Here is a 27,157-nt window from a genome sequence, read left to right as displayed (position 1 = left end):
TCTTTTTCACTTCTTATTCATTTTTAATGTAAATTACCAAACACTCTCAGATGCAACAATTCTGCCACATCTCTGCTTTTGATCCTATGATTATTATTTAATAAATAAAAGACCACATGCATTTAAATATTGCCTTATTATTTTACTGCATTTTCCAAGCAAGCTTGGATAAAGCCAATGGTTTATTTTAGTTTGTTTTATGGTTTTGTTTTTGTTTTTTAAATAGTTAACAAATATTTTGCACTGCAAATAGACATAGTTGTAATAAATGTTACCAATTTTCTCTTGTTTTTTTTCTCTCTATTAGCTAACAAAAGCAGGTTATGAGCACAGATTTCTCAACAGTTTAAGCTCTATAGTTGGAATTATTTTATGGTCAAAATGTTTGTATTGAAAAGTACAAAAATTGCAAAGTACAAAGTAAACATATAGAAGTTACAAAAAGTAAAATAAGGCACCCTACCTACCCTTTCTATTGTAGAATTTATTCCTTCAATGCTGTTTGAAAAAGGGAAAATATACTAAATATTTATGAAATAAATAGCAAATCGGGCCAGCTCAAAATTAATATTTCTGTATGTGCATTTTGTAATGGCTCTGTAGGTATATAAGGATCATCCATAAACATACAAATTTGTCTGTTGACATAAGTGCAAATGTTTTTATTGTTGCTTGTTTCTCAATTGCCAGTCTTTTTTGTTTTCTCCTGACATCTTCTCCCTTGCTCTTCCTTCTTTCAATCTTTCTCCCTGTGCCTCTTTTTACAACGTTGTTGTACTAAGGTATCTTCATGTCCCTGACTCCCAACCTGTCTATCTCCCAGGTTCTCCTACAATTCTTCTTTCGTTCTCTCATCCCTAATTATTGCAGTCATTTTCAGCTTAATACTCGCATTTCTTTGATCCTCATCTTTTTTATTTATTTATTTATTTACCAGTTTCCCTTCTCTATATTTTCCCAACTTCACTTCACTATAAAGCCCACTGTGTTTTGTTTTATTTAATTTTTTTCTCAATTCCTATAACCTTTGTCCTTATGGTGGACCATGGGTGAACAGTCTGCACCTTAGGCAGACACAGGTCACTCCTTGCCCTCCTTTTACTTGTATTACTCAAAGCACCAGATGGAATATGACATCATGTTGTAAAGGTGGTAGACTTAAAACACAACAATGCAATGAACAATAAGAATGGTCTGTGCCCTCAGAAGACAAAGTGTTAATTTCCCCTTGCCACTTTAATGTCCAAGTGGCGCTTGAAATAAAGCCAGGTTCATAATTTGTCTTAGCACAAACTGTGAATGGACCTCCATATCAAGGACATACATGACATTGTAGGTCCACAGACATAATACACTAAAACCCCTCTTTTATAGATTCTCTGCTTACTTCCAAATAACGTCTCTGTTGCTCCATATACACAAATAATGGATTCAATGGCAATCAAGGGATGACATTTTATGGTCAAAATGTTACTTTTTTTAAACACATGTAATTTTGTGATTCAGTACCATGATATATACATAAACTAACTTTTTTTTTTTTTTTTTTAATTCTTAAGCACATTCTAATTTACAGCACGGCTCATTTTGCTTGCTTTACATTTAATAGAGTGTAGGGAGGCATGCGATTGTCTTGCATTTATTAATGCCATTATGTTATCTCCAAATAACCATTATGGATTGGTCCTATGTGTTTTCCTGGAAGATTTCAGCCCTTTCTTGCTGTGACTTGGTACAAAGTATATGTGGATGTTGCTAGGCACCTCCTCATTGTGACGTTTGTCCAAAATACTTCTGATATCAACCACCAGCATTTAGGTGCTTTTTACTTTCTTGTAAAAGCCAAGTCGGTTTTGTAACAATATTGGTTGCAAGCTTGTTAATTCAATAAGATTTATTCTTTGCCAATGGCTCTGTAAAAATAATTTAATGAGAAACTGTCACTTTTACAAAAACAAATTGCAATACATTTATTTAGAATACACATCAAATGGAATATGATTTTGTGTTCATAGATTATAAACCTAATTTAAAAAGCTGTGTAAATCTTTAAACAGCAAGTGAATCACACAGTATGAAACTGCTTCAGGATGGAATAAGGCTACAATGGGTTCAAACATAGTCTCCTGATCAAATATTCAATTTAAAAAGTCTATTTCAAATACAGGACTCATTTCTCTACTACCCGTGTATTTAGTTTAACCCCTTAAGGACCAAACTTCTGGAATAAAAGGGAATCATGACATGTCAGAAACGTCATGTGTCCTTAAGGGGTTAATAGGCACAATATTTGAGCTAAGTTACATGATCTATGCATGAAATGCATTGGTCATGTCTGAAAGTAGTACCCCTGTTTGGAACTTATTTGTTATACAATATAAAAAGGTTTTGTATTTTCAATTTGAGGCTGGGCTGAAGTTATATTTGCGATGAGTTACTTTCTAAGCCTGGTAATTAATCTTTGCTTTTAGTCAATTAACCAAGGACACTGTTACTTGAAGACCTGCACCCCATGTGACGGTGGACAAAGCAGAGGAATGTCGAATTTGCAGGTCAAGACTTTTTTGTGTGAGTCCTATTCAGTCCTTATTCTCTAGATATTTTAGCTGACATTATGGACAATTATTATTACCCACTATCCACCTTGGGTGGTCCAACGGTACTTCACCAGGTCTTTCTCTATGTACAATATTAACCCTCTCACTAAGTAACAGTGTCCTTGGTGAATTATGGTCAGGGCCGGTGCAAGGATTTTTGCTGCCCCCTCATGAATGCAACTACATTCCCTTTAGATGTTTATTCACTAAACTCTGAATTACAGTGAAGAGACATTTAGGGAAAGAGACGCACTAAGTAGTCATTGAAGGGAAACTATAGTGCCAGGAAAACAAACTTGTTATCCTGGCACTATAGCTTCCCCCCTCTGTCAAACGCACCCCTCTTGAACCAGAGTGGTAGGGAACTGGAGAGTGACTAATATTTTGACCTATGTGTGTTTTTGTGTGTCCTATATCTGTATGTATGTAATGTTTGTATCTTTCTGTGTAATAAACATTTTTCTAATATGATGGGTACGATTTATGGAAATGGGCTACCAAGGGGTACACAAGTAAAAAGATTGGGAACTACTTTCCTAAGAAATTGGCATTACAGCTTAGGCCAGTTATCTATCAGATTGATTCCACAGTCCAGATACAAAATGCTGGGTGACTCCCTCTGCACAAGATATAAAGTAACCCATGATGAACATTTTGCCTCACATATCCCATGCACAGTGAGCAATGGGTCCACATCTGGATTACCCTATTAATATAGGGAGACCCTAAGCAAATGCATTAAATCAGAAGGCAACCTAATAGACCAACAGCAGTCACTTTGCTTTTATATAACCTTGTTGTCAATTAACAACAATTAACTGTTTAGTGAATAAAAATGTATGATTTCCATGGTAATGGAATCAGTAAACATTGCCGAACATAACACGTATAATTAATTAAAACAGTAATGTATTGCACCTTGATAACCCACTTACCTACTCTTATTTTGCCTTTAGCTTTGTGCTCTTTGCTCTGAGATATGTTTTTCTTTCCATAAACAGATGATTGCATATATAAAACATACCTGGAGGAATAAAGATGGTTTAGTAAAGCGATTAGTTGAGGCAGTGTAAAAGTTACATTTTCTGATCATTATGTTTTACCTGCAGTAAGTATGATCATGTATACTTTTAAAATGTATGGAAAGTGGACCGATACCACAACTGGCAGTGTCGCTTTGAAGGAATATGTACCAAGGGATTCAAAATACGGAAGCGATTCATAAATTGTGTAAACTGGAAAAATAGGAAACCTATGTTAGAAGCATTAAGTCATTTTTTTTAATTTTTTTTATGTATTTATTTCTATATTATCACAATGACATGTACAGATAAAAACTGAACTATATAATACATTTTTAGGTGAAATGGAGTGTCACGATTGGCCTGCATTAAGATATAGACTATATGGACAAAAGTATTGGGACACCTGACCATACACTAACAGGGACTTTTATGACATTGCATTCTAAACAAGTAGATATTTGTAGTTGGTCCCCACTTTGCAGCTCTCTTTTGCACTCTTCTGGGAAGGCTTTCCAGAGGAACGCTTCTGTGGGAATTTAACATAAATGACAGGCGGTTTCATATTTTGCATTAACTTTTTTTTTTTTTTTTTTACTGAACTCCACAGCAGCAAGGGAAACAGAGAAAATCATCATGTAAAGGTAATAAGAGACGTGTGTAACTGTAGTACTCCCTCTTTCTTTGCTGCTCCATCATAAGATAAGTCAGACCTCTGTCTTTGCATATTGTGGTTTATTTTGGATATTTTTCTTGTTACAGTTTTCTTTTGTGTATGTTTCTTGTATTTTATTTGTGTTTCCCTGTTTTCACCCTTCTTTTACTTGGGTTTTTTGTCTGGCAGTTCCCTTTGGCATTCCGGGGCACTGGTCCTGTGGGGGAATTCTCCTTCATCCACTATGCTCCCCCAACCTATGGTTCCCTGGTTCTAGGAGGGTCTGGGGACTCTCTACCCGCGTACTGCGGCTTTTTCCTGCTGCACGGGCATTACCGGAGCTCGGCGCCATCATGTAGATGCACAAGCATCGTGCTCTGATAGTTCCCGAATTCCTATACTTGCAGAAATTCACTGGGACCAGGCTCGTGTTGGTGCACTGCGCACTGTTTATAGCCAGCTGGATCTAACCTGTATACTGGCTTGGGGTGAACCCACCGTTTTCATATGCTGTTGAGTGGAACCTGTTTTTGATGGCTTCTGATTTCCTGGGTAAGCCCCAGTTGAATTCTACTGCCTATTGTAACACGTGGCTTACAGCCTCTGCAAACTTTGTCACAGTTTGTTCTCACACCTGTTTGTTATACCTCATTCCTGGTCCCTAGACCTCTCCTTCCCTAAGTGCCTGCTTCCATATTGCCCATATGGTCTGCAGGACCGAATTTCTGTGGAGTTCAGTAAAGAAAGTTAATGCTAAATATTCCCCTACTGTCATTATTAGAATCAAGATTATTAGTACACTAAAGCTAGCATAATCTTCAGTTTTTGCCTGTTCATCAGTTCACAGCAGAGCCTTTGTGAGGTTAGGTACTGATGTTTGACTTGGTTGGCAATCTTTATTCTAGTTCATCCCAAAGGAGTTCGATGGGGTTGAGGTAAGGGCTCTGCGAGCCAATTAAGTTCTTCCATACCAAAGTCATGGTCATGTTTTTACAAACCTTGCTTTGTGCACTTGGGGACAGTCATATTGGAATAGAAAAGGGACTTCCTCAAACATTTCCCAGAAAGTTGGAAGCATAGCATTGTCCAAAATTTCTTGGTATGCTGAAGCATTACGATTTCCCTTCACTGGAAGAAAAGAGCCTAGCCCATCCCCTGAAAACAGGCCCAAACCATTATCCCTCCTTCACCAAACTGTACAGTTGGCATAATGCAGTAAGACAGCTAATGTTCTCCACATATCTGCTAAACCTAGACTCACCCATCAGACTGCTAAACAGAGAAGCGCGATTTGTCCCTCCACAGAACACGTTACCACTGCTCCAAAGGCTGTATGCTTTACACCAGTTTGACATTTGGGACCCATTTTATTCACAAATATTTGTGAAGGCAGGCTGCATGGCTAGGTGCTTGATTTGATAAACCTGTGGCAATGGGTCTGACTGAAACATCTAAATTCAATAATTAAGATATTTGTTCCAATATGGTGTATGTAACTCACAAAAATATATAGTTTTTTTTGTTTGTTTGTTTTTTACATTCTTTATTTTGGTTGTGCAGATATGCATACCGAAAGTGACGATGGCATTTTGTGTGAAACAAGACACACTTTCAGACTGCATAAGAACATTGAATATCATGAGTAGCTGCACAATTTTGTTTTATAGTTTTTTAATATAAATTGTCTTCCGTATAAGCAGTATAAGGACACAACTTCTGGAATAAAAGGGAATCATGACGGAATATTTCCGTTATGGGCTTAATAAAACCATCTATCCTTAACTGTCACCTTCTTTAAAATTAGTATTCTTAAAGATGACATTTTATTTTTCTTCTTAAATAAAGCATACTTTATTGCCCAACCTCACTGTGTCCTATGCAGTACTTCTCAGAGAGGATCTGACAAAATAAAACTGACTTCAGTTTCTTTTTGACATCATAGATTTAGTTCTTTGACCTGGAGGAAAATAATCTGTGCCCCATACACTGGTAACGAAGGGTTGGTTGTGCTAAGAACATAATTGTAATTTGTACCATAAACATGGCATGGGAACCTCAATATAGAATATGAGAACTGTGGACTAGTCATGAGATGAGTTTGGGTTTTGTAGAATTTTTACACTGGTATAAAACTGCACCGATGGTGGCAGTGTTGGTTTTAGGTCGTAAGTCCGTTATGCTATCTTCAGCAGCAGCAATTGATTAAACAAGAAGAAATTATGCTTATGACTCAATCATGAGAAGTAATTGTGATCATTGGTCAATGAGTTTGTATATATTTTACCTTCAGCCAGTACTGATAAAGGATAAACTGGAATCCACCATGTGTGTTTAAGCCATGTAACGGGAGGATAGTTCATGCCCACTGCTGTTAGCATGTAGTATGAGTATCTGTGCCAAGGAAAGAAGATACATTACATTAAATGGAGAAAACTATCTAACATAAACCATGCTACAACCACTCAAAGATTCCACAAACATATAAAGTATGACTAGGTCTACAGTGATGCATGGAATGAACCATTCATTAAGTGTGTGTGTGTGTGTGTGTAACGAGTATATACCCCTACACGCAGGATCCAGCCAAACAGAAGACAGCACAGAGGAAAGATACGTCTACCGGACCTTAGAGTGGCCGGACTCGACGTAATAGGAGAAGTACAGAGTCAGGAACGATCCGAGGTCAAGGGCACAAAGAGACAGCGTAAACGAGAACTAGCCGGGGTCTGGTACACAGGAATCAGCAAGCCGGCAAACAGTACAGTTAAGGATAAAGCGAAAACGAAGTCAGAATACAAAGCCAAGGTCAAATACGGAGAAACACAACTGAACACAACAAGCACTAAAGGGAACTGTAGTAGAAACCACGATAGGGCAAGGAACTAAGGGAAAAGGGTGAGTATAAGTAGCCTTCAAACTAATGTGATTGGCTCCTGTCACTTCCACACCCCCAACAGATAAGTGTATGGGGTGATTGGCATGACCGGAGCCAATGGGAGCCTTTTTGCAATTTAGGCTCCCACTGTCTCTTTAAGAGCGCACCCGAGACTCGCGGCGCGCTCTTAGCTGCAGGCGGGACACGTGACCGCATCTCGCGGTCACTGCCCGTCTTCCTGTTAGGAGAGTCGGATGAGCCGCAGGACCGCGCGCGGCTTGAAGAGAGGACCGCGGCCGGCCCCCGGATAAGGTAAGTAACGCTACAGTGTGTATATATATATATATATATTTCTGGATCTTTTCTTTCCCAACATAGTGTGTGACCCTCTTTATGTCCCTGCTTGTACATCACTATCTATGCCTCCTTGTGTCATTCTCTATGCCCCTTGTCTGTGGCCCTCAATCAGAAAAGGGCCATACGCAGGTTACCGATTTGTAGCACCCTGTCAATCTTCACATAGGGATGGTGAATAGGGATAAGGAAATTTATGGTTCAAGGACCCTACTTAAAACATAGGCCCTAGGCAGCAGCCTATGATTAATCCTGCTCCGTCCTCCATGCCAACCTTTTGTGAGCTATTCTGCATGCCCAACATTTTTAGTGTTATTTACTAAAGTAAGAAAAATTCTGTAAGTCAGCTATACTTCCAGTTTGACCACTTTGGACTTAAATTTGACATTTACTTTTATTTCTCAATTTAGTGATTAATCGTGTGTGTGTGTGTGTGTGTGTGTGCTAGTCCCCATTCTCACTGTTGTGTGCTCCTCTACATTCCCCCTTTTGCATATAACTCTACATGCCTTTTGTATGCCCTGCTTCATGCTAACCATAATGTGCCCTATGTGCCTCTCCACTACCCACATATGTCAGTAACAATCTCCCCTTTAGTGTCCATTCAGTGACAGCATTTCTGTGCTCCGCGTGGAATAAGGCACAGTATGTGCTGATAGGGCAGGGACAAAACTTCTCAACCTCACTCACACATTGGTTGTTGCTGTGTGGTGGGGCTGCTCTCCATGTACTCCCTGTGCAGGCCCTGAAACAGGCTCGGCCTGGCAAACAATATCATACCAGAAACTGTGACTGATAGCCACCACAATTGATGATGAGAGAGTTTTTGTTCTCACATACTTCCCATCGGACTCAGTGTCTCAAATCACCTGCATCATATTTGTTTGATCTAAAGAACATATTGTTATCTACTTATAACTAATACATCACATATTTTACTTACATATAATTACAGAACCAAAAACTGCAACACACCTAAAATGGTAGTACACAATTGCTCATTCGTCCCACCCTGGAATATGTCTTAAGGGTACATTACAAGCCCTGATTAAACATCAAACATTAAAGTCACAGACTGTGCTTACGCTGCAATTTGCATTAGCAATTTCTTTTGTAATACAGAAATGTTTGTATTTCAGTGAATTGGTTTGTTGGATAAACATTGGATATGCGTAACAATAGTGAGCAAACATTAAATCCTTAATGTTATTAGTTTAAAATATATTACCTTACAACATCCCACATGTTCCATAGGAAGAACAAAGCACAGACTACACATTTACTCTGCACCTCCTCCTGGCTGGTGATGACCACAAATAGGATGACAAGCCTTTCGGTTACCTAAAATGGAAAGGAATCAACGTGTCATAGCTCACCACTTTTAGAATGGCTAAATAGTCCACACAACATAGAAACATAGAAACATAGAATGTGACGGCAGATAAGAACCATTCGGCCCATCTAGTCTGCCCAGTTTTCTAAATACTTTCATTAGTCCCTGGGCTTATCTTATAGTTAGGATAGCCTTATGCCTATCCCACGCATGCTTAAACTCCTTTACTGTGTTAACCTCTACCACTTCAGCAGGAAGGCTATTCCATGCATCCACTACCCTCTCAGTAAAGTAATACTTCCTGATATTATTTTTAAACCTTTGTCCCTCTAATTTAAGACTATGTCCTCTTGTTGTGGTAGTTTTTCTTCTTTTAAATATAGTCTCCTCCTTTACTGTGTTGATTCCCTTTATGTATTTAAATGTTTCTATCATATCCCCCCTGTCTCGTCTTTCCTCCAAGCTATACATGTTAAGATCCTTTAACCTTTCCTGGTAAGTTTTATCCTGCAATCCATGAACCAGTTTAGTAGCCCTTCTTTGAACTCTCTCTAATGTGCAACAGTGTCAAAAGCCTTACTGAAGGGTTGTTCTAAGACACAAGGGTTGTTCTAAGATTAATGTATCCAATCCATTATGCATACTGTGCTAGAACATATACATTCGCCTTATTCTTGCTCCCCCTCCTTGCCCATATAGATGGAGACACACGTATAATTCTGCAGATGCACACTTGGACTCTAGAGAGACAACTCAATATAATAAAACTAGACTTTCTGAATCACTGTGCTAAGGGGATAGGGTTGTTTGACCATCTGAAATGGGGATACATAGGAAAGATACAAACTTCACGCGCCTGACCACTGTAATAGCTCTTGTTTGTTCATGTTAGATATAGCACCGATATGACAATGCCACTACACATTGAGAAATAAAACCGTTTTAAAATTCATACTTCATTTGGTCTGCTTGGCTTGAGAATTACCACACTGACCGTGTTCATCTCCTCTTCTCATAAACTCGTCCATTTTCTTAACACTTTATTATATGAACTAGAGAGAGCTTTTCTCTTTTATAATTTCCATTTGCCCTGTAATATCTCACTATCTCGAATCTCTCTCTTCTTTCTACACCTGCACCTATTTCCTCTCTTCCTCATCTAACTGTGGTCTTATCATTTTATGTGGTCACAGCAACTTCTCTGCACTATTTGAATTTTTCATCTTCCTGTTTGCTGTTGACTTATTGTCAATAAAGGAGTCTAAGCGGTTATGATATAATTGATTACGCTGGGTCTTGATCACAATTTCCACCCTCCGCCCCTTCCCTGCTTTGCTACTGCTATTGCAGAAATTGAATGTCTGCATTATTGAGATTAATTTTGTCCATATTGCTGCATGAGTGAGTCAGATGGCAGGATCAGCCAATTAATGACTTTAAAGTACGGATGACATTGATTTTGCTATTGTGGAAGCAGAACCAGAACCGCAATTAGAGTAAGCAGGGGCTGGACTGCACATACAATTTGCCTGGAACCAAGTTTTGGTCTATCCACTTAATTTTACTAAGAACCCGGGATTGGCACCTACAGCCAAATGTGGCCATAGCCACTACACTGACATGGTGGTTCTGTTGCCTAGACTGCCTATTTAAGCATGTTTGCTTGTTTTATATATAGTCTTTGCTTTTCTGTAAAATCCAGAAAAATGCATTGCGAAAATATATTTCAAAAGTGTATTTAACTAATGTTTAAATATGTTATTTCATTTTTTAAGTATCCCTAATTAAATTACAGATTATGGCACCCGTTTCCTTATTAGATTTCTATAACCACGTTGTCTCATTCTCCAACATGAATAAAGTGCTTTACTTAACTGTAGGAATATATAGCATACAAAGGAAGTACTTAAAAGTATTTTTTTAAGTAGTCAAAAACATTATTAATTCTAATGTAGGCAGTTATTTGAGCAGATTCACTTCCTAATCTGAAATAGCTTCTTGTTTTATTATTATTATTAGTTAGAATATAATGTAAATATTATTATAGGGGTATTGCTCTAAACCATATAGCTACTTCTAACAGGGAGCAGAGGGCTCCTAAGCAGGATTTTCCATTAGCTCTGCTGAGCTAAGCCCCGTAGTGCAGGGCTAGCACATTGGCTGAGAGCATCAGATGATCAGCTAATGACTGGCGCCGATGGGCTTAGCCCAGACATTGAGCTTCCGACTCTCAGTCTGTAGCAGTGGAGACTGGAAGTGGCTTCTGGTGGACCCCAAGTGTGAAGTGAAATCATTCTAAAATGGTTTGACAACTTACAATAGGTGGTGCCAGAGCATGCTGTAATGGCTCTTTAAAAAAATGTCTTGGCAACCTTTTACTTTAGATTGTTTTCTCCCACTGTGGGCACACTGTATACAATTAGCAGCTATAAATATACGTTACTATAGCAAAGAACAATTCCCACAACACCTATTCTCATCCAATTTATACTAACCATGTTAAGTAGCTGTGGTCAACCACAACCAGACTGAGATCTAAAATGTGGAAAACAGGACAAGTCTGGCTACTACTTTGGTGAATAAAAGTGATTTTTGGAATCCTGATTTGACTGCCATCACAAGATGCTGCTAAATGGGCATAGTAACACTGCATTGCATAGTACAAAACCACCCAATCCTCATTAGTAGAAGGCACTGCCCCTGCTTGCTCAATATTGCAATTTGCATTGCTTCTAACTGATATTACCCAGTTTTATAGAATTGTATTTACCTGGATTTATTCACTAAATTCCAAATGGTAGTCAATTGATATCTGAACGGAAGAATTCTGACATAAATAAATGATCTGGAAAATTATCCAACTCCGTTTTAGTCAGAGCTGAATTAGTTTTGCCTAAATTTGCGATATTGATTTTCATTGGTTACAATTCAAAGTAGGGAATAACCGCAACACTATGCAGACTGTCTTTAACACATCAATAAGTAAAACCAATAGAAATGTAAATATTGTACCTGTAAAAAACTTGGCAAGAATCGGTGTTGTTGGTTGCCCAGCAGTGGGAGTATCAGCTCCAGTGCAGACAGTAACTGGCAGGCCTGCATTACTAGCCCGATTGTGTAGAATGTATCAGCAAAGGAATCTGCATGGACCAAGTAATATGCATCAATTAGCACACAGAACACAGCCACAGTACTTGCTAAAGTGCCTTAGTGTGAGTCCTCTTTTTTTCCATTTTACAAAAAGTGCAGATTTACAGAAATTGACACTTTTGAAAATTAAACTTGTCACACCCCCTGGCTGTCAATAAGACAATATAGTAAGGCACTGCCTAGGGACCGAATAAGCAGTAACTCAACTAACCAGGTGAATTTAATGTTTGCAACATGATGGATTGAAAGTAAGGTACGGTAACAGCAGATACGGCCTATATTTACAATCTAATTGCCTCTATGCACAGAGAATGGGCAAATCAGGTGGAGATGTGACATCATTATCAATATGCCCTTAGATCCTCTAGGGCCTGGAATTTCTTATCCTTAACTGGGTGCAGGAAGCTTTATCTCCTGATCACTTAAAGGAACACTATAGCGTTAAGAATACAAACAGGTATTCCCAACGTTATATTGTTAGCCCACGTTTATCTCTAATCATTTGCCGTGCTGGTCTCTGTGCGGGTGCCCCACCTACTCAGCTGACATCATCAGTCTTGGTGATCTTGGCTAGTGTGTATGTGTGGCAAATCTTGGCCAGCATCACCGAGGCAAGCCCTCACATGATTATATGTCTATAATGTAAGAAATTATTGCACGTATCAAGAATTCATATATGATATGTATTTTGAACATCAAATTGATATGTTTTCTGGTTACTGATGATGTGAAGAAACCACACATTTAGTTCGTTAACTTGTTTTTTTATTAATCGGTAGATTAAACTACTGAACACCGACCAGCCCCCTGGCTCATTAACTACAAAGAAAAAAAACACAGATTAAGTGCTCTCCCTGTGTGGCCGCCGTTCGTATGGCCGAACGCCACGTGCTGGAGAAAATGGCGGAACAGTTCGTGAATTTGTTCAGTTTTTAGACTTCCCGAAATGGATTTCCTGAAACTGTGGAACTGTTTTTTAGGCATAAGATCTTGTGTGCGGTCGGTCCAATTATTACCCTTTTGGAAATCCCGAACCCGTGAACCAATCTCAGTGATTTTTGGATATGTTGGTCCCCCAGATCGGGGCTTTCAGAGGATATAACTTGTGTGGGGTTTCCATGGGTCTTGAGGTACTTTCAAAGTTTTGTGGAAATGTATGTTTTTTGTGCCTGGAGATAATTGAGTTTAGTACAATCCTTGACTCAATTATCTCCCAAACACAGGGGAAGGATTATCCTATTGTATGTGGGAATGTCTTGGACTTGAGAGCCAATGTACTTCCAGTGTGTACGTTGCCATAGTCCCCTCTCAGGTCCAGTGGGGAATGCCCCTGGAATATGTCACGGTAAACCCCTTGCATGGGGACTTGCATAAAAACCGGCCTGAATTAATTAATTCCTGTTGTACCTTTCATCTAGTCTAGGCTGATGTTTGGATAACTGTCTGATTTGCTTGGTGAATTTACTTGTATACTGTATATCTTCTGGAGAACATTCGAATCAACACCTGAACTGCATGCTATAATCACTCAGTCTCTAGCAGTTCGGGAGGAAACAAACGAACGGGTATCTGAAATACCAGCGTTCGTTACAGATGGGTAAATACTTGTTTGGGAAATCACAATGCTAGTTGTTTTTTCAGTTTTTTTTTTTTTCATAAGATCCTCATGAGGTAAACTGCTGAAAACATGAATTAGGCATATTTTAAGTACATATCATATACACTATATATCAGAAATTGCTTTTTCTATGATGCCCCATCTTAATTCTTGTCATGGGAACTGCCTGGTTGACACGGTATTCCACAAGCCGAATGGGTCGATTTTGCATGTGACCCACTTCCAGTCAGTCTAATGAAAGCTGCTTGCTTGCAGAGTGCGTCCATATGTAAATCTGAGGCGTGCTTAGTCACTTACGGTTCGCAATTGGCCACATCATTCTGGCGGCCTCTTTCCTGCACTTTGTGGGGTTGCAGGGGTGATATGGACCTGTCAGTTCACACCTAACACTGTTTTAGCTATTTTGGCGCCATTCCCTTTGCCCTATCGTGGTTTCTGTTCTAGTACCCTATTAGCGCGTTTATATTCCTGTTTTTGGTTTGACCTTGACTTGTCTCTGGACTTTGAGTACCTCTGTGACCCTGACCTGCCTAGTTCATACGATAATCGGAATTCCTGACCTTGGCTTTTCAATTGAAGATGATTTCTCTCTTTTACATGTTAAGCACTGCCACTTAAGGTCCAATAATATGTCTATGCTTTGTCATTTTTCATTATTGCAGGTTCTAAATATTTGGGTATACTCACCCTGACAGTTCTCCTCTATACTTTTTCCTTGTTATGCTACATTTGACCCACATAATCTCTTAAGATTGTAAGGTCACGGGCCATCTTACTTAGCACATTGAATAAAGGTACTGCAAATATAAGAATAAAGTCTACAAGCAACGCTTTCTACTCCCATTAGAGAGAGAGAGAGAGAGAGAGAGAGAGAGAGAGGTCTTATATTTGGGGATACTTCCCCTTTAGTAAGTTACACATGAATCCACATATATATATATATATATATATATATATATATATATATATATATATATATATATAGTAAAATTACCTTTTCCAAAGAAGAGAAGTCGTGCAGTCATATTAGTGAAGATCCAGGAATGACCACAGAATTGTAGCAGGTAGTATAGAGTTAGAGAAGTAGCCATCTTTACTCTGTTTACACAATACAATGGGAGATCAAAAAGATGTCACTGTGAGGGACAGATGATTGCAGTTTCAGCTTTTGTGACTTTGGAGAAGTTTCAACTTTTTTTTTTTTAACCAAAAAAAAAAACAATAAAATCATTACCAGTTATTTTTAGAGAGACTAAACAAGAAAAACATGGCAAAGAAAAGTTAAAAACACACCAAATTCATACAGAACAGCACATTCCAAAAATACAATGGACGTATGACAACAACTTAAACAAAACGTATCTGCACTGACCACAGTTAGAAGTCATTTAGCCATGCTTTAAAGCATATTTACTATCTAAAGCATGCTCTAATAAGAAATTTGGGGTTCGCAGGCAACTGAATTGGAAGAATTAGACCTTAGATAGTTATATCAGAAAAAGGATAATTATTTTCTCTAATCAACAGATGTATTTTACCTAATCAGCAAATAGGGAGGTTTTAAAATCGTCCCAAGTAGAGAATCCAATTTGGTAGATGTTGGGAACATTGGGATAGGAGAATTTCTATAAAATATAGTCACATGAGTGTCCTGTATAGCTCTCCCCTCCTGCTGTTTTTAACACCAAACCATATTTTTACTTTCTATTTATCTGCATGAAGACCCTTTAAACCAATGCTACTCTAGATTCTGGTAGCGTATGACGTAAAATCAATGGGATTCTATTAATAAGCCAGATGCAATTGTTGTTGATCTCTGATAAAGACAGTGCTACAGGTTCTGTCACATACTATGTAAACACGATTCCCTGATAAGGTGCGCCTTTTACCCAACACGTTATCCTAAAGAAAATTACTGTATCAGTCTGAACAGGGAAAACACCCTGCAGCTACAATTCCTATTTAAAAGATGTCAGACTTCTTCTGCTTGTTAGAGCAAAACCCCATTGTACTTTAGAATTCCCTATCCTTCAAGCACTTGCTGGAATCCGGCCATCCTTTAGATAAGGAAATGACTAAGTGGGACTTTCATGCTACTGAAAGTTCATTTTCTTTTTTCCTGTAATTGTAACTCATTTGGTGTTTCCACGCATATATATTTCAAAAGCCACAGTATGAAAAAGTGTTTCAAAAATAACATCGATAATTCAACATTTCTTTCATAGGAGATGTCACAAGTTATCATTCTTATTTTGCATGTAGTGATTGAACATTGTCACAAATCCTGGACAAAAATTAAAATATGATTATAAAGTTAGGGACCTTATAACTCTTTTTAAGACACTTAATCAGGGATGTAGTATTGCCTAGGCCTGTGGTTTTCAACAACTTTGCTGGTTTATGCTGCTATGCCTCAAGCTACTAGACTTCTGCGCGGTGAAAAAACTTGTTTGGGCCAAACTACTTCGTTAAAACTTTTTAAAAGAACACAAAATGTGGGCAGGCCGAATTTCGGCCACGTGGCAGTTCAGCTTGTCCAAATTTTATTAACAAAGAAAGATTTGGAAGACAAATCAGACGATCCAAAAGGGAGTTTAAATGGGCCAATCAGGGAGCTGTAAAATGTACACAAGTTGGTTTACAGATCAAGTGAGAATAAGTAACCAATAGAGGGAAAAGGGGGAGGAGTAAACAATCTATATTTATATATTCTTTATTAAATATATGAATACATCTGTATATTAATATTTTTTTTTCTCTCATCCTCCGATTTAGTGGCTATCTCCTAGTCAGCAATAGTCCTTTTTCCCACCAAGATTTCCCTTTTTTCTGGTGCCACAGGTGGAATTCTGAATCAGGAATCAAAACATACATGCACATCCATTGCACGTTGCGTTTTGTTCATATTTTGGCTTGGAGTTTGGGAATTCGGATGAATTGCAGCTTCGGAATGAACAATTTTTCAAGTCTACAAGTTATCTCAAAGTGCGCCTTTAACAAATCGGTTTCTATACTTGTTTTGACTGTGTGTGATTATCTATCTATCTATCTATCTAGCTATCTATCTAATTGTGTGTCTATGCAAATAGACTACTTTACATGCTAAATCTGCTTTTCTAAATTTCTTATTTTCTAGTCATTTTCATAATCTTTTATTTGTATAATTTATACGGAACATGGTCTATGTATCAACTTGTAACCACAATTTGATATCTGCACCACTTTTTGTGGCCCATAAAATAGTAAAACTCTGTTATCCCTTCCTTTGCTCAATATAATACTATTTTTTTAAATTAAAAATAAAATAGTTTGGCCCTAAAGGGATTCATTTATTTAAAATAAACCCTCATAATAAAAATAATTCATTTACTGGTGGAACCCTAATTTCTTCTTAAATTCTTCGTATATTAAATTCTAAATTATGACTATACAATTATTCTAAATTCTTACTGTTGCTTCACATTTACATGCATATGACTGCTTCCTTTGAGCTATACATTCATAAGAAATCTGAATCTAGTAACGTGTATTACTCTCACCTGTACCTATTAACATGCATACATGTCACTTGTACTTGTTAGTATAAATATGTTTCTTCTGTGGCAGTTGTACAAATGCATACATGCATTCCCCCTGTATCAATAGTTAATATACATGCATTCCCCCTGTATCAATAGTTAATATACATGCATTCCCCCTGTATCAATAGTTAATATACATGCATTCCCCCTGTATCAATAGTTAATATACATGCATTCCCCCTGTATCAATAGTTAATATACATGCATTCCCCCTGTATCAATAGTTAATATACATGCATTCCCCCTGTATCAATAGTTAATATACATGCATTCCCCCTGTATCAATAGTTAATATACATGCATTCCCCCTGTATCAATAGTTAATATACATGCATTCCCCCTGTATCAATAGTTAATATACATGCATTCCCCCTGTATCAATAGTTAATATACATGCATTCCCCCTGTATCAATAGTTAATATACATGCATTCCCCCTGTATCAATAGTTAATATACATGCATTCCCCCTGTATCAATAGTTAATATACATGCATTCCCCCTGTATCAATAGTTAATATACATGCATTCCCCCTGTATCAATAGTTAATATACATGCATTCCCCCTGTATCAATAGTTAATATACATGCATTCCCCCTGTATCAATAGTTAATATACATGCATTCCCCCTGTATCAATAGTTAATATACATGCATTCCCCCTGTATCAATAGTTAATATACATGCATTCCCCCTGTATCAATAGTTAATATACATGCATTCCCCCTGTATCAATAGTTAATATACATGCATTCCCCCTGTATCAATAGTTAATATACATGCATTCCCCCTGTATCAATAGTTAATATACATGCATTCCCCCTGTATCAATAGTTAATATACATGCATTCCCCCTGTATCAATAGTTAATATACATGCATTCCCCCTGTATCAATAGTTAATATACATGCATTCCCCCTGTATCAATAGTTAATATACATGCATTCCCCCTGTATCAATAGTTAATATACATGCATTCCCCCTGTATCAATAGTTAATATACATGCATTCCCCCTGTATCAATAGTTAATATACATGCATTCCCCCTGTATCAATAGTTAATATACATGCATTCCCCCTGTATCAATAGTTAATATACATGCATTCCCCCTGTATCAATAGTTAATATACATGCATTCCCCCTGTATCAATAGTTAATATACATGCATTCCCCCTGTATCAATAGTTAATACACATGCATTCCCCCTGTATCAATAGTTAATATACATGCATTCCTCCTGTATCGGTAGTTAATATGTATACATTCCTCCTGTACCTGTTAATATAATATATATACATTGCTCCTGTATCGGTAGGTAATGTGTATACATTGCTCCTGTATCAGTAGTTAATGTGTACATTCCTCCTGTATCAGTAGTTAATATGTGTACATTCCTCCTGTATCTGTAGTTAATGTGTATACATTGCTCCTGTATCAGTAGTTAATATTTATACATTCCTCCTGTACCTGTTAATATAATATATATACATTGCTCCTGTATCGGTAGGTAATATATATACACTGCGTGCAGAATTATTAGGCAAATTAGTATTTTGACCACATCATCCTCTTTATGCATGTTGTCTTACTCCAAGCTGTATAGGCTCGAAAGCCTACTACCAATTAAGCATATTAGGTGATGTGCATCTCTGTAATGAGAAGGGGTGTGGTCTAATGACATCAACACCCTATATCAGGTGTGCATAATTATTAGGCAACCTCCTTTCCTTTGGCAAAATGGGTCAAAAGAAGGACTTGACAGGCTCAGAAAAGTTAAAAATAGTGAGATATCTTGCAGAGGGATGCAGCACTCTTAAAATTGCAAAGCTTCTGAAGCGTGATCATCGAACAATCAAGCGTTTCATTCAAAATAATCAACAGGGTCGCAAGAAGCGTGTGGAGAAACCAAGGCGCAAAATAACTGCCCATGAACTGAGAAAAGTCAAGCGTGCAGCTGCCAAGATGCCACTTGCCACCAGTTTGGCCATATTTCAGAGCTGCAACATCACTGGAGTGCCCGAAAGCACAAGGTGTGCAATACTCAGAGACATGGCCAAGGTAAGAAAGGCTGAAAGACGACCACCACTGAACAAGACACACAAGCTGAAACGTCAAGACTGGGCCAAGAAATATCTCAAGACTGATTTTTCTAAGGTTTTATGGACTGATGAAATGAGAGTGAGTCTTGATGGGCCAGATGGATGGATTGGTAAAGGGCAGAGAGCTCCAGTCCGACTCAGACGCCAGCAAGGTGGAGGTGGAGTACTGGTTTGGGCTGGTATCATCAAAGATGAGCTTGTGGGGCCTTTTCGGGTTGAGGATGGAGTCAAGCTCAACTCCCAGTTTCTGGAAGACACCTTCTTCAAGCAGTGGTACAGGAATAAGTCTGCATCCTTCAAGAAAAACATGATTTTCATGCAGGACAATGCTCCATCACACGCGTCCAAGTACTCCACAGCGTGGCTGGCAAGAAAGGGTATAAAAGAAGAAAATCTAATGACATGGCCTCCTTGTTCACCTGATCTGAACCCCATTGAGAACCTGTGGTCCATCATCAAATGTGAGATTTACAAGGAGGGAAAACAGTACACCTCTCTGAACAGTGTCTGGGAGGCTGTGGTTGCTGCTGCACGCAATGTTGATGGTGAACAGATCAAAACACTGACAGAATCCATGGATGGCAGGCTTTTGAGTGTCCTTGCAAAGAAAGGTGGCTATATTGGTCACTGATTTGTTTTTGTTATGTTTTTGAATGTCAGAAATGTATATTTGTGAATGTTGAGATGTTATATTGGTTTCACTGGTAAAAATAAATAATTGAAATGGGTATATATTTGTTTTTTGTTAAGTTGCCTAATAATTATGCACAGTAATAGTCACCTGCACACACAGATATCCCCCTAAAATAGCTATAACTAAAAACAAACTAAAAACTACTTCCAAAAATATTCAGCTTTGATATTAATGAGTTTTTTGGGTTCATTGAGAACATGGTTGTTGTTCAATAATAAAATTAATCCTCAAAAATACAACTTGCCTAATAATTCTGCACTCCCTGTACATTGCTCCTATATCGGTAGTTAATGTGTACATTCCTCCTGTATCAGTAGTTAATATGTGTACATTCCTCCTGTATCTGTAGTTAATGTGTATACATTGCTCCTGTATCAGTAGTTAATATTTATACATTCCTCCTGTACCTGTTAATATAATATATATACATTGCTCCTGTATCGGTAGTTAATGTGTACATTCCTCCTGTATCGGTAGTTAATATGTATACATTGCTGCTGTATCGGTAGTTAATGTGTACATATTCCTCCTGTATCGGTAGTTAATATGTATACATTGCTCCTGTATCGGTAGTTAATGTGTATACATTGCTCCTGTATCAGTAGTTAATATTTATACATTCCTCCTGTACCTGTTAAAATAATATATATACATTGCTCCTGTATCGGTAGTTAATGTGTACATTCCTCCTGTATCGGTAGTTAATGTGTACATTCCTCCTGTCCTGTAGCTGTTAACATGTATAAATCCTGTTTTGGAGGATGCTCTCTCCAGCTCCCCTCCTCCCCCTCCCCTCACCCCAACACAGAATAGCTCAAAGAATGTCACAGTCCAAACCTACCAGGAGCAGCACACAGGCTCGCACAGGTCCAGCTGCTAGGAAGATGTGCTCTTCTCTCTGTGTCTGTCCTGAGCTCTGAATCAGGAGGGCTGTCCGGGGTCAGCAGTCTGGGTGGCTGTGAGAAGCAATGTGGCTCCTGGCTTTGGAGAATCCAGCTGTGTGCAGACTCACAATGCATGCCGTGTCACCATGCAGTATCCAAGCTCTGGGTTGTGGTAAAGTTTGCTGCTGGGTGGAAGAACGAGACGCCCACTAACCAAAATCTACTCACTAACTCCCCTCCTCTTCTTTTTTCCCTCTCCGTCTCTATTTTCTATAACTTTGTATTGGATTAAACTCCACTCCCTCTAGTTTAGAAAAATGAAGTATTCTACTCCCAGTGTAAATAAATAAAGTTATGACAGCAATGGGCTGAGCTAAACAACATACCAAGCATTGCTGGATGAGTCAATGGCTGAGTTTGTTACACTATTTCATTCAGCTCCCAGTGGACACTACTTGTTGCACTGACTGTGTGACTGTGTTACTGTGTTACTGTGTTACACACTTAACCCCTTAAGGACACAGCTTCAGAAGCTGGACATACCCTTAAAGCAAATTTTGCATTTTTTGCTGTTTGTGTTCAACTGCAATTTGCATCTCTCTCATTTATTGTACCAACACATATTATATACTGTTTTTTAGACAACAAAAAGGGCTTTAATTTGATGTGACCTATACATGTTTAAATTCTCATTTATTACAAAAATAAATGCAAAATAATGTGGAAAAAACAAAAAAACCCGCTTTTTTCCCCACGTTTTGGCAATAATAATGTGTGCATAATATATCCAGCTTAGGAAAAGTAATTCAAAATCAATTCATTTATGTGTCTTGATTTACAAAGTACATAATATATGTAGAATTTCAGTTTATTTTGAAAGTTACAGGTCACAAACTACAAGGTCTAAAATAAAATTTCAATGTGAAACAATTTTAGAAGTTGGTATGTTTGTCTTGGAAGTTTAATACCCATTACAGGAAACAAAATTGCCACACAAAAGTATATATTTATATAAAGTAAACATCATCGGTGGGGCTTGTGTAATCTGAAACCAAGGAACGTGCAGTTAAATAAGCATGGTCTATGGGCGGATGTCCTGGGGTTATCAGGCCTAGCCTGAATAGGTCGTATGTGAAGTTACCAGTACTGGTACTAATGAAATTGGTTGGAAAGCAGAGTATTAGTAGGGCGTATAAGGGTGGTACGGCCCAGCAGGGGGTGCGTAGGTCTGTCAGTCGGTACGTCGGAGATCGGTTTGTGGCGGATGTCACAACTACTTATCGCAGTGTGGAAGTCAACAGGATGGTCTCTACATAGATATTAACAAGTCTGTCCATCGGGACAGTGGGGAGGAGGAGGGGGAGAGTGGGGGGGGAGGGTAGGGGGGGAAGGGTCGAAGGCCTCCGGCCCCCTGTCCCAGCAACCGATAGGTGCCACAGCCAGGGCGTCCAGGTAAGGGTACATTTCTCCTGTCTATCCTGTAAGGTTGCCGTAAGAGATTCCATAGCGTATATTTCTCCCACCCTGTCCATCTACTGCCGGAGTGTGGGCGCATCCCGTTGTTTCCACTTTGTGGGGATCAGTGAGGTGGCTGCTGTCAGTAAGTGTTTTAGTAGGGACTTTTTATAAGCAGACAGCGACATGTCTGTGTGGTGTAGAAGCATAGAGAGGGGTTGGAACGGCAAGGTAATATCCGTGATCTGTTGGATGGAGTCTCTGATCATTGTCCAGAAGGTGGTAATACCGGGGCAGCTCCACCAGATGTGGAGGTAGGAGCCGTCGGTGGCCCCGCATCTCCAGCAGTCTCCGGGTGTCTCTGCGTCCATACGGTGCAGAGTGTCTGGTGTTCTGTACCAATGAGTAAGGATCTTAAAGTTTGTTTCTTGGTATTTGGAGCTGATGGAACATTTATGGGTTAGTGTAAAGATCTTTTCCCACTCCTGGTCTGTGAGCTTGGTCCCCGTGTCCCCTTCCCATCTAGTTACATATCTTGGGTGTGACAGGTTTTCGCTCGAGAGGAAATGTGCATATAGCCTGGAGACCCCCTTGTCTGGGTGGGCCCGTGTTCTGAAAAGTGTTTCAAACTGTGTTGTGGCTCTGTGTAGGCACTGTTTGGCCGGGAAGGTCGTGTAATATGCCTGAATTTGTAGGTAATGGAAGTTGTCTAGGCCCGTGGGTTCCTTGTCTCCAAGGATATCTGCCAGGGGCTTAAGTCGGTTCCCTTGTATGAGATGGTGGAAGCTGAGCCAGTCGGTATCGGTGTATGCACGTCGGTCTGCGGGTGTTAGTTCCCCACCAACCCTAGGGTTGTGTGTTATGGGCATGAGGGGGCTGTCCGCGGTAGTGAGTTGGTGCGAGTACCGCAGCGTGCACCAGATTTGCAGTGTGGCGTCTATCATTGGGTTGCCAGTTCGCAGGGATCCTAGCGTCAGGGAGCATAGCCAGAGGCGTGCCGCCCGCCTGGGCAAGTTCCATGGGGACCCATAGCTTGGTGGTTGGGCGTGCGTGCCAGTCTACTGTCCTGAGTAAGTGAGCTGTGTGGTAGTATCTCAGGAAGGAAGGAAGCCCAGCGCCGCCTCTGGTTTTGGGGCGTTCTAGTATCGCCTTGTTCACCCTGCTCGCTTTCCCGTTCCATACGAATTGTCGTACCGCCAATGAGATCGATCGGAAGAAGGTTCGGGGCAATGAGATGGGGATCGCCTGGAACAGAAATAGCAGACGTGGCAGCACATTCATTTTAACGGCGTTTATCCAGCCGAACCAGGAAACATAGAGTCCCCTCCAGCGCTGGAGGTCAAGCTGTAAGACCGAGAGGATGGGGAGGAAGTTCAGCTGGTATAGGAGATTCAGATTAGTGGGGAGCCAGATCCCGAGGTATTTTAGTTTGGTGGTGCACCATGAGAAACGGAACTGTGAATGTAGGTGTGCGGCTCTCTCTGCTGTGAGTGAGATCGGCAGGGCCTCTGATTTGCTCATGTTCAGCTTGAGGTTGGAGATGTCGCCAAACTCCCGAAAGGCCCGTAGGAGGTTGGGGAATGAGACTATGGGGTTGTCTATGAAAAACAGCATGTCGTCCGCATAAGCGGCCACCTTATGCTCCACGTGGTGCAGTCTGTACACCGTGATGCCCCCGTCCCGTCTGACCGCCTCCAGGAAGGGTTCCAGGGTGAGGGCAAACAGGAGGGGGGACAGGGGACAGCCCTGTCTGGTGCCATTGTGGATGGAGAACGGGGCTGAGAGCGCTCTGTTGATCCGGATACGGGCTGTGGAGGTTGTGTATAAAGCTAGGATCCAGGAGCGGATATGGGGTCCGAATTGCATATGACGGAGGGTGGCTTCAAGATACTGCCAGTTCACCCGGTCGAAGGCCTTCTCAGCGTCCGTGGAGACCAAGACCAAGTTATTGTTTGTCGACCGGGCAGAGTGGATCACATTGAGGGCTCGTATGGTATTGTCCCGGGCCTCCCGGCCGGGGATAAAACCCACCTGGTCCGGGTGGACCAACGCGGGGAGCACACGGGAGAGTCTCAGGGCCATGGTCTTGGCGAATAGCTTGAGATCCGAGTTGAGGAGCGATATCGACCTATAACTCCCGCAGTCGGTGGGGTCCTTACCCTCCTTAGGTATGACCGTCACTGTCGCGTGTAGGGAGTCTACTGGGAACCTAACACCTTCCAACAGGGAGTTAAGGCCCTGCAGCAAATGTGGCAGCAATGTGTCTTTGAATTTACGCAGATAAGCGATCGGCAGGCCATCGGGGCCTGGGGCTTTGTTAGATTTAGACAGTTTAAGGGCGGTGATGAGTTCTTCCTTGGTAATAGGGTGGTCCAAGTCTTCAGCCAGATCTTCTGGTACCTTGCGCCCAACGTATTCCGAAAGGAAGGCTTCTATCTTATGTAGGTGCAATGACGAATCCGTACGTCGCGAGGTAGCGTCGATATTGTAGAGATCCGAGTAGAAGAGCCTGAAAACCTGTAGGATGTCCGGCGGGGCCCGTTTCATTGTTCCATCCCTCCCCATTATCTGATGGACATGGTGTTGTCTTTGTTGGAGTATTCATAGAAATGTCTTTCGGATAGTGTGTAACATATTCTGGGAGAGTAATTCCCTAAGCTGTCTGCGCTGGTCGGTGAGAAGGCGATAGGTAGGTCGTCTGTTTGGTCCTGTTTGTGTCGTGTCTCTAAGTCTGTTATCGTACGTATCAATGCTTGGATCTGTGCGGCGTTGTCTTTCTTCCGTTGGGTGCAGAGTTTGATAAATTGTCCCCGGATCACACATTTGTGTGCCTCCCAAACCGTAAGGGGGGCTACGTCAGGGCCGTTATTGTCAGTGAAATAGTGCGTCAACTTCTGTGCGATTTGTGCGGTGAAGTCGGGGTCCGTCAATACACTTTCGTTAAGTCTCCAGTGACGCTCTCGTGGTTTGAAGAGCGGTGATTTGAGTGTGATGTGAACTGGGGCGTGGTCCGATTCGTGTTGTATCCCTATGGTGGATGTGAGGAGGAAGGGGAGGTATTCTTGGGCAAGGAAGATGTTGTCTATCCGGCTATATCTGTTATGTACCGCGGAGTAGCATGTGTAGTCTTTAGCTTTGGGATGCGCCACTCTCCAGCAATCGACCAGACCCGATTTGACCAATGCTTGTTTGGCTTGTCGTATACAGTGTGCGGGGATAGTGCTGGTGCCCGTGGATGTGTCCATCCGGGGGTCCAGCGGGATGTTAAGTCGCCAGTTAGTATCAGGGTTCCCTCCCGAAACCTCTCCAACTGTGTCAGGGTTTTCGCTAGGAATCGGTGTTGACCCTTATTGGGGCAGTAGATCGTGGCGAAAGTGTATTTATGTTCTGTGATTGTGCCTTTTACGAATAAAAACCTTCGCAAGGGGTCTGCATGCGAAGCAGTGTTCTCAATCGGGACTGTATTGGCAAATATCATAGCCACGCCTGAACGTTTGGCGTCAGGGTTATTGGCATAGAATCCCTGGGGGGCATCGTTCCCTTTAAGGTGCGTTTCCTGTAGAAATGCTATCGAGGTCCTCTGAGACCACAAGGTTCTCAGCAGTTGTCTCCTTTTTTCAGGGGAATTAAGCCCACGTGCATTGTGTGAGCGGAGGATCAAAGGTGCGGGAGTGAAATTGGTCGCCATGGCTGTCCGAGGGGGGGGCCGGGCCTAGGGCCTCTAGAGGGGGGGGAGTAAGAAAGAGTGAAAGAAATAGAAAAAGAAAAAGGAGAGAAGGGGGATAGGTGATGGGGGGTAAGAGTAGGGTGAGGGTGGGGGGTATGGTGTGGGTGCTGTTTCTGTGCAGGGGTAGTGGCCCGTCGAGGGCGTCAGAGTAATAGGCAACTATGGCCCTAGGTCGTGTGAGGAAGACCTAATCTACAAGTGGGTCAGTTGCTGGGGGATGAGGAAGTCCGGTAAGTGAAGTCCGTCTGGGGAGATCGGTGTCAGCACTCCCTCGACCCACGTCGTGGGGCGGCCATCGCGTCTACCATGAGTCTGGAGAGTGGGGAGTTTTATTGCGGAGGGCCAGAGCAGGGGTGTAGGCAGGGCAGGTGGTGTCCCATTGCGGGCATGTGGCTCTCAGAATGGTGGTGTGCGGGCCGCCAGATGGTCATCTGTGCCATTGGAAGGGGGGGGGTCCTACTAACCCTGGAGGAGGTGTGCGCGCGTCGCGGTTAAGCGGGTGCCGCAACCGCACGCGGTCGGTAAACCGTGGCAGCTTCAGTCAGTTTGCATATCAAGTGACAGCGATTAGATAGGTAAGTAAGTAAGTAAGCGGCCTCGAGGTCACCATGCTGGGTGATATCTAACCTGGAGAATCTGACATTATGGGGGTAGTGGTGGTGGCATGGGGGCCTGCCTAGTGTCGAGGCTTGAATGTCTGCGAGCTTGGTTGGTGGAGGGATACATATAGCGACATAATACGGTTGGTAACCGGACTCGGGTGGCCCATCACGGGATGATAGCATTAATGGGTTAAAGGGCCAGGCTGTGTCCAGATTGCATCCGCGGGTAGTTGGAGTTGATGGGGGGGCCTAGTTTTGTCAGTGTAACACATCGCCGTGGAAGGCGAAGCGACCCCGAGGCCGCCGCACGGCAGTAGGCTGGGCATAGCCGTTCTGTTTGCGACAGTACTTATGCAAAATTCAACTGTTAAACATAACCAAAACGAATATAAAACAAATATAACATTTAACATATAATAGCTCTCAAGAACCCCGGGGAGGCAGCCCCAGGACCGTGACCGGGTCTGTCAGCCACGCTATCATAGGGATACCGCTCGCAGTGTAACTGCAGT

General features: G+C 41.0%; 1 protein-coding gene across 2 annotated transcripts; it reads right to left on the bottom strand.

Moving 5' to 3' along the window:
• Positions 1-393: 393 nt before the first annotated feature.
• HACD4 (3-hydroxyacyl-CoA dehydratase 4) lies at positions 394-21,258 on the bottom strand. Of its 2 annotated transcripts, XM_063457240.1 has the most exons (8): positions 20,819-21,258; positions 14,599-14,702; positions 11,849-11,976; positions 8,732-8,844; positions 6,559-6,665; positions 3,701-3,832; positions 3,533-3,621; positions 394-1,913 (listed from the first exon to the last, which is right to left on the bottom strand). In XM_063457240.1, the coding sequence occupies exons 2-7, from the start codon at positions 14,693-14,695 to the stop codon at positions 3,539-3,541; spliced, it is 660 nt and encodes a 219-aa protein (XP_063313310.1). In that variant the 5' UTR covers positions 14,696-14,702; positions 20,819-21,258; the 3' UTR covers positions 394-1,913; positions 3,533-3,538. The 2 variants fall into 2 exon arrangements, with proteins under 2 accessions (XP_063313310.1, XP_063313312.1); XM_063457242.1 differs by lacking the exon at positions 20,819-21,258 and having other exon boundaries at positions 3,537-3,621; positions 14,599-14,712.
• Positions 21,259-27,157: the final 5,899 nt, after the last annotated feature.

The sequence above is a fragment of the Pelobates fuscus genome, chromosome 5, assembly GCF_036172605.1.
Source record: "Pelobates fuscus isolate aPelFus1 chromosome 5, aPelFus1.pri, whole genome shotgun sequence".
In the NCBI taxonomy this organism is placed as follows: Eukaryota; Metazoa; Chordata; class Amphibia; order Anura; family Pelobatidae; genus Pelobates; species Pelobates fuscus.
Note: the sequence above shows the minus strand (reverse complement) of the source record. Positions and strands in the feature narration are given on the sequence as shown.